The following is a 7,037-nucleotide window of genomic DNA, read 5'->3' on the forward strand; positions in this document are numbered from 1 at the left end:
TGTTGTAACGAGAAAATATATGATTAATCGTTTAACAGATCACTGACGACGTAAAAGAAAGAAAAAAGGAACACAAAGAAGCGCAAAGTAGCATCGACATCAAAGGGAAAATTTGTTTTAACTCTATATTCTTTTTTAATGTTCTAATTTTAAATGAACGTGAACAAGCGACCGAAAATACCAATTATAAGATGCGATCAATATCAGGGATCGCGGAAAGAATCAGAAATATCCACGTTAACAGAACAAAGTTGTCACGGCTATGCATTGGACACGCTTCCGCCGGAAGTTTTGGAGATGATTCTTCGGTTACTGCCTCTTCATGATGTTGCCACTTCCGTCCGTTTAGTTTCTAGGTAATTTTTTTAAATACCACCGTTTGTATCAATATCTTCTTTAATTTTAGACTTTTATTATCTGCGTCAAGAAGAGAAATTTCTATAAAATATGCCATCCCATTTTTTTAAAACTAATAACATATAATGTTAAAAATAATAATTACGACTCTCACCTTTTGTATATTCCATGCTTTTTATGAGTAAAATATTCCAACAAAAGAAGATAACTCAAACTCACTTTTGTCTGTATCAGACACTGCTCAACGGTTGCAGCAGCAGTTTTAAATGCCGCCTTTCTGATGGCTTGCGCGAAGGTGGATGGTATAATAAAGCGCAACGAGAACGTCATGAAAACTACAAAAACGGACGCTGAATTATTTGCCTGTAGCAAAGCTTTAGACGCTCTAGAGCTAATTAAGGCACAGTACAAAATGCTACGAGCCGTCACTTGGAGGTATACACATCCTCCGACGAAGCAACAAAAATTTCCAAGGCTTTGTTTCTACGCTGGTAGTCTGCTCGACAACCTGAACGAGCTACTTAGTCAAATTTCAAAGTATCACTCGTCCATCATCAGTCCTCGTACAGCAGAATCGACTATCTCTTCTTTTATAGCCATCTGCAAACGGTTCATGAACTTCTTTGAAAAAGTCTCCGAACGCAGAGTGAACAGGTGAATCATTTCGTAAAAGAGTACCGATTATAACAATTACGATCAGACTGCGGATATTTGTGCAATACTTTTATGAAGATAATTAGGAAAATGAAATCTAGTATTAATACCGAATATCATAGAGAGTACTCTAGACATTTTCATATATTTTTACATGCATTCTGTATATATTTGCAACTTTAAATTCACCCGTAAATGCATTAAATTCAGCAGTCTATTTGTAATATATTAAGTTGTGGAAAAAATTTGCAGAGAAAGTTAAGAAAAATTTAACTGAAATTTCACCGTTATCATCTATAACTATACGAGTGATTTATTGAAAAATTTCTCATCTTTGTTATTAATTTCAGTGAAAGCTTCTCTCTATCTCTTGTAATATATGTATAGATTTTTTTTTAAATATAACAATTTTTTTAATATACGTTATCTTTTAGAATAAATATATATTTACGTGTTAAAATGTCACGCGATAAAATAATATTAGTAGATCGGCCCTGATTTCCGGATGCAAGATCGTAGACGTTCTGGACTGTCTCGTAGAAGGTCGACAAGTACTCTTTTTCAAAGTATTGACTAACAAACGAGATACCGGGAGAATTGTCAGCATGAAATTGAAATACACAATGAAACGCGCTTGGTTCACCAGTCTAGATGTTTCCAAAAAGGCCGAAGAGAATTCTTGGAGAGACGAACAACGTTTCATGTATCTTCGATTACGACGTCTAGTAGGCAGTGTGAACGAACACCTCTTCGAGAACTTACATTACGAACACGAATTACTCTTACAGGTGACATTTACATGTACAACAAAAATAAAACAATATATATACAAACAATTTCCTTCGGCAACATTATTGATACATTATAACATTATATTGATAGATTCATGGTCAATCTCTTAAAAAATTATCTTTTTTAGCAATAAATCGAAGTAGTTTTTACGAATTATTGGAGTATTCGCTTTATTATTATGAAAAAATGTTTTTCAAAAATTCGAATGTAAATAAGATGAGATAAATTCTTGGTAAATATTGAATAATTTTTACCTACTTTTCATCAATAAAATAAGATTTGTCTTTCGTATTGAAAAATAGCACTCTTTTTTACCGGTCAATACCAAATTTTTCTAAGTATCAAGTAGTAACATATAGATTACTAACATTCATTATTGATTATACTATTCATACTGTAACAATGTATCAATAAATAACTCTAACGATGTTTCTTTCTTTATAGATTCCTTTGACACTCCCGTTAAGACCTCCGCCAGCTTCCACTTACTCAGGATACGGAGAATATGGTGGACGTTTCTTTTACTATGGAAATATGAACAAATACGCTTACGAGAGCAAATTCATGCAGACAGTAAGCACGACGAATTTAACAGTTGAAACGGAACAACAAGTTCAGAGGCCACCGTCTTTCGATTTAATAATCGAAGTCGAACTGAAATGCACTCCAGACCTGGCTCCACTTGCTGTTAGATCGATATTAAGATCGGATGAGTTCGAAACTTACGAGATGAAAGTGTGCAGGAATCAGCAACTTTACTTGCAAATGAACGTCACGTGTCCAGCATCGATAGCTAATAGATTACCCGGTAATTTTGTGTGGGAATTGCATAGTCCACGACGTGTACTTATGGTAGAAGATATATAGTGAAATCATAAATTAAAACATAAGTTGAGGTCACTAATTAAATAAGCATATCAATTGATCTAGTAGAAGAAATATAGGACTGTATACATTTAGGCTGAATGTAGATACATAATTAGTCTGAGAAAGTCTTAAAATAGAAATTCCCAAATTTCAGATTACAAACATTATTTATAAATTGATTTAAAATTTTTGTCTACAACCTTGCATTAAAATTACATTGTATTAATGATTCACAATTATTTCTACTTCATAGTAATAATTATATTAGTGAACATTAACCTGTAGCTGCAAAGAAAAAACTACATATGTCTAATTTGATATTTTATACTCCTAATAAGCTTATGTTGCTAATTTAAGTTTCATATTTCCCCTTAGATTTTCTATTATTCTATTAATTCCCTAATATTAACTATTTATATTATACTATTCTATTAACCCCCTTAGATTTTTTTATTCCTTAGAAATTTCTATTTCAATATTCAAAATTAATGTATGTTCAAGCTTGACTATTTTTATGACCTCACTACTTATGTATGTACACCTCTTCTACCAAGAGTATGTTAAAATTGGTGAATTATCACAATTTGTACATTAAAGTATTATTAGTACTATGAAGTACTGTAAACATACATGCGCATATACACATACAAATGTATACATACACACAAACGTGTATATACATACATATATATACATTGATACTATATAATTATACGTCTTATACTAATTTTTAAGGCACTAGCTATATACTCGTATATATATATACAAGTACATTTAATAGTAGGTATTGATAAGAGGTATAATAAAGTACTCTACATATATGTCAATGATTAATATTTGTATAAATGTGTTTTATTGTAATTACGAAGATTCGTACCGAAAGTATGCATTTTTATTTACACTATATATTTGGCGTACTAAGGTCAGTTTCTACCAACAATTTCGGTACTCGCCTCCTCGTTATCTTCCTCGAATAAGGACGACCATGTTGTAGTGTTCAATTTTCTAGCGCGATTTTCCAATATGCCATACGCATATTGGTTTAAAAGAATTCCTTTGGGAAGTGCTACACCTTGAAATCTATACAGATTTTCCTGCTCTGAAACTTTGTGGACAGCAGCAATTGTACAACGTCCTATCAACGAACTGTTTCCTATCATAGGTCCTTTACTAATATCTATATGATTATTGATTCTATACAAAGTAATTTTATTATTGTTACTGTTTGCGATTTCTGGTATTTGTGACATTTTAATAGGGTTATCCTGGAACATGTCAAGCGCTAAACTTTCTGAAACCTCTATCCTATCTATAGGCAATTCCTTGTTTATCAGCTTTACATATTGAGCAGATAAGGCACGCATTTCTTGATCTGTAGGCTTCCAATCAGCCAAATCAACATGCGCATCATATATAAAACTACCTGATTTTATGACTGGTATGGGAAAGCTGTGTAAGTGAACTGTTATATCTGATTTAAAGGCCATATCTATAACAGCACCCAAAATAAAAGAACAAGTTCGCCAAAAGGCTGCATTTACTATTTTGTTTTCTGGGCTAAGCAAATTTAAAAGCTTTAATTCACAACTTTGTAATAGAGGTCTGTTCATGTCCCACGGTAACCCATCGACCATAGCAAGAGCAGACACTTTAGATACACCTTCAGAGATATGTTTTGCACAATCTGTAGGGGTTGATATACTTTTGTTCATTATAAGTGTTATGTCTTCTACAGATGATTGATATTTAACTTCTATCTTTTCAATTCGTCCCACAGTGCTTCTTTGTCTTTTCTTCTCCTCTTCAAATAACAAATTTCTTCTCTCTTTTGCTTCAGCTTTTAATAATATACTTTTATATCTTGATTGTATGTTTGATGTTAAGCATAGATTTTTATAACTGAAATACACATAAAAGAAATTATATTAAAAATTACAATGACAAAACAAATTGTAATTACATTAATTCATGAAAACCAACATTTTTTTAATAATACCGGTTAAAATAGGTTACGTACATACCGTTGAAACATGTTGAAATATATATGTGATAAAAATTTCACACAACTAGTTTATTCTTCTCAAGACGGCGTCACATATATATTCAATGTTGTGATTTTATTTTATTCGTTTTAATAGTTAATTAATTAAAACATCGTTTAAACAATGAATCAATCATTCATGACTGAAAATACAGAAATAGTAAAGAGAGATTATATATTTTGTAACTTAATTATTTTATATATTTGTTTACCAAAACAATTTTGAGATTTATTAGTACGCACAAAAAATAACCAACATAGAGGAGAGAATAATTTCATGCCCTTTTGTGTAAATTATCCAAATTTATCGAATGTAGCTGTAAATAAAACACTTTTTTCTGTTCTATTACCTTTTCATAAGTTATTTATGTATATTAAATATTTTGTTAATAATATTTAATATATATTAAAATCATCACTCATATAAACAAGTATATAAAGTTATTTAAAATATGTAACAATTTTTATTAATAATCAACTACATTAACAAAAGATTTGCAAAGACGACTCATACCGCAACGTCGCGAGGCAAAAGGCGCATACACATATGATTTCGTGTGAATTCCAACACTAACCCTAGTACAATCTGAATGTTTGTAAAATAAATTTTTAAATTATAAATTAAGTATTAATTATTATTCCTATCATATAGGAAGTCACTATGTAAAATAAATACAACTGTCTATAGTAATTAAGCTATTGATCATTACACATAGATACTTGTTCTAATATCTATACAGAGTGTGTTTGGTAATGGCGTATATATGTTTTGGATCGGAGAAGAGCCTATAAAGAACAGTAAAACGACTTATTTTCTAGGTAGTATTACGAAAATATGTTTTAGTGAATTCATTATTTCATGTTATATGTTTCATTCCCATAAATTTATAAATAAATAAGCAACGAAAAATATAGTTTGCTCTTCTAATGATTCAGCTGGATCTGTATTTGCACGATGTTGATGTTTTGCCCAACATGTGGCAATGTGCTCCGAGTAGAAGAAGCTGTGGCAGGATTGCGTTTCGCGTGTAACACGTGTCCATACATATTCAATATCGTGAGAAGAGTAAGCAGTCGTACGTATCCAAAATTAAAGGAGGTTGATGATGTATTAGGTGGAAGCGCAGCTTGGGAGAACGTCGACTCTACTGAAGAAAGATGTCCAAAGTGCTCTAATCCTAGAGCATATTTCATGCAGATTCAAACTAGGTCCGCCGACGAGCCTATGACAACATTTTACAAATGTTGCAATCCTCAATGTGGTCACAACTGGCGCGACTAAAGGTATTTTATAACCTCTACATACACATAATCATGTACTTAAAGTTTTATACAGTGTCCAAATATTTTTGTAATCCATTGTATTTGTGTATCATTAACTCTAGAACTGACACTGCTATCACTTTAATTAATAAATTTTCCGTTTTAAACATACAGTGCTATTTCTTACTTGGTGGAAAGAGAACGATTTCGTATGCAAAAGAAGTGGGTCCAATGAGTACTTTTCTAAATTCAGCTCATGAAGAAGTAGAAGCGCTAAAATGGCATAGTAATCATTGGATGTGCAAAGGAAAACGAACCTTAGCAGTAGCTGTCGCATTATTACAGAAAAATGAAATTATAGCAGTTCCAACGGATACGATATATGGTCTTGCTTGTCTTGTATCAAGCACCAGTGCCATTGAAAAGCTCTACGAAATTAAAAAACGCGACGTAGATAAGCCATTATCCATTTGTGTTAGTAACTTCAAAGATGTACAAACATGGGGTGTTGTAGATCATGTACCAATTAGTTTGTTATCTTGGTTATTACCAGGACCATATACCATCATTCTCAAACGAACTCCTGCTTTAAATCCTGCTCTGAATCCTAATCATGACACGGTAGGCATCAGAGTTCCACATCATAAATTTATAAGGCGGGTAACTGAAATAGCAGGACCTTTAGCGCTAACAAGTGCTAATATAAGTAATGAACCCAGTTGCATATGTGCTTCGGAATTTGAAAATTTATGGAACAAATTAGGTGGAATATTTCATAGCAGTAAAAAATTTGATAAAGCGAGTAACTATTTTAGACAAGGATCAACAATTATTGATTTAACCGAACCGGGACGTTACAAAATTATTCGTTATGGAATTGGGGCAAAGAACGCTGAAAATAGGTTAAAACTGTACAATAAAGAATATATTTCCAATTAAATCTATCATTGTGTGATCTTAACCATTTAAGTTCCAAGCAGCGCGATCGCGCTGCTTAGATTTTGTGTCGAAAAGAAAAGAAAAATTGCGCCGCTAGTTTCTCTTCGCAATCGATTAAGACAAG

The 7,037-nt window shown here is 32.1% G+C and overlaps 4 protein-coding genes across 5 annotated transcripts; 3 read left to right on the forward strand and 1 right to left on the reverse strand.

The window, feature by feature from the left end:
* The first annotated feature begins 153 nt into the window (after positions 1 to 153).
* On the forward strand, positions 154 to 2,820 carry LOC100650928. Its single transcript, XM_020864090.2, has 4 exons — positions 154 to 356; positions 592 to 1,011; positions 1,499 to 1,799; positions 2,248 to 2,820. The coding sequence occupies exons 1-4, from the start codon at positions 154 to 156 to the stop codon at positions 2,668 to 2,670; spliced, it is 1,347 nt and encodes a 448-aa protein (XP_020719749.1). The 3' UTR covers positions 2,671 to 2,820.
* A 680-nt stretch (positions 2,821 to 3,500) lies between these two features.
* Positions 3,501 to 5,320, reverse strand: LOC100651162 (39S ribosomal protein L39, mitochondrial). Of its 2 annotated transcripts, XM_012311030.3 has the most exons (4): positions 5,226 to 5,320; positions 4,955 to 5,028; positions 4,692 to 4,854; positions 3,501 to 4,569 (listed from the first exon to the last, which is right to left on the reverse strand). In XM_012311030.3, the coding sequence occupies exons 3-4, from the start codon at positions 4,700 to 4,702 to the stop codon at positions 3,594 to 3,596; spliced, it is 987 nt and encodes a 328-aa protein (XP_012166420.1). In that variant the 5' UTR covers positions 4,703 to 4,854; positions 4,955 to 5,028; positions 5,226 to 5,320; the 3' UTR covers positions 3,501 to 3,593. The 2 variants fall into 2 exon arrangements, with proteins under 2 accessions (XP_012166420.1, XP_012166419.1); XM_012311029.3 differs by lacking the exon at positions 4,955 to 5,028 and having other exon boundaries at positions 5,062 to 5,228.
* Positions 5,321 to 5,391: 71 nt separating this feature from the next.
* Positions 5,392 to 6,310, forward strand: LOC100651285 (DNA-directed RNA polymerase III subunit RPC10). The gene is made up of 3 exons (XM_003397059.4): positions 5,392 to 5,530; positions 5,648 to 5,995; positions 6,149 to 6,310. The coding sequence occupies exon 2, from the start codon at positions 5,667 to 5,669 to the stop codon at positions 5,991 to 5,993; it is 327 nt and encodes a 108-aa protein (XP_003397107.2). The 5' UTR covers positions 5,392 to 5,530; positions 5,648 to 5,666; the 3' UTR covers positions 5,994 to 5,995; positions 6,149 to 6,310.
* Positions 5,854 to 6,935, forward strand: LOC110119492 (yrdC domain-containing protein, mitochondrial). Its single transcript, XM_020864092.2, has 2 exons — positions 5,854 to 5,995; positions 6,149 to 6,935. The coding sequence occupies exons 1-2, from the start codon at positions 5,954 to 5,956 to the stop codon at positions 6,911 to 6,913; spliced, it is 807 nt and encodes a 268-aa protein (XP_020719751.1). The 5' UTR covers positions 5,854 to 5,953; the 3' UTR covers positions 6,914 to 6,935.
* The last annotated feature ends 102 nt before the right edge of the window (positions 6,936 to 7,037 follow it).

Source organism: Bombus terrestris, chromosome 8 (genome assembly GCF_910591885.1).
Source record: "Bombus terrestris chromosome 8, iyBomTerr1.2, whole genome shotgun sequence".
Classification (NCBI taxonomy): Eukaryota; Metazoa; Arthropoda; class Insecta; order Hymenoptera; family Apidae; genus Bombus; species Bombus terrestris.

Bases quoted from the DNA above. Each gene is read 5' to 3' on its own strand.
- LOC100650928 (XM_020864090.2), top strand. From the start codon at position 154: ATGAACGTGAACAAGCGACCGAAAATACCAATTATAAGATGCGATCAA. The intron at 357-591 runs GTAATTTTTTTA...TGTCTGTATCAG, and splicing joins TCCGTCCGTTTAGTTTCTAG to ACACTGCTCAACGGTTGCAG. The intron at 1,800-2,247 runs GTGACATTTACA...CTTTCTTTATAG, and splicing joins AACACGAATTACTCTTACAG to ATTCCTTTGACACTCCCGTT.
- LOC110119492 (XM_020864092.2), top strand. From the start codon at position 5,954: ATGTTGCAATCCTCAATGTGGTCACAACTGGCGCGACTAAAG. The intron at 5,996-6,148 runs GTATTTTATAAC...TTAAACATACAG, and splicing joins CACAACTGGCGCGACTAAAG to TGCTATTTCTTACTTGGTGG.
- LOC100651285 (XM_003397059.4), top strand. From the start codon at position 5,667: ATGTTGATGTTTTGCCCAACATGTGGCAATGTGCTCCGAGTAGAAGAA.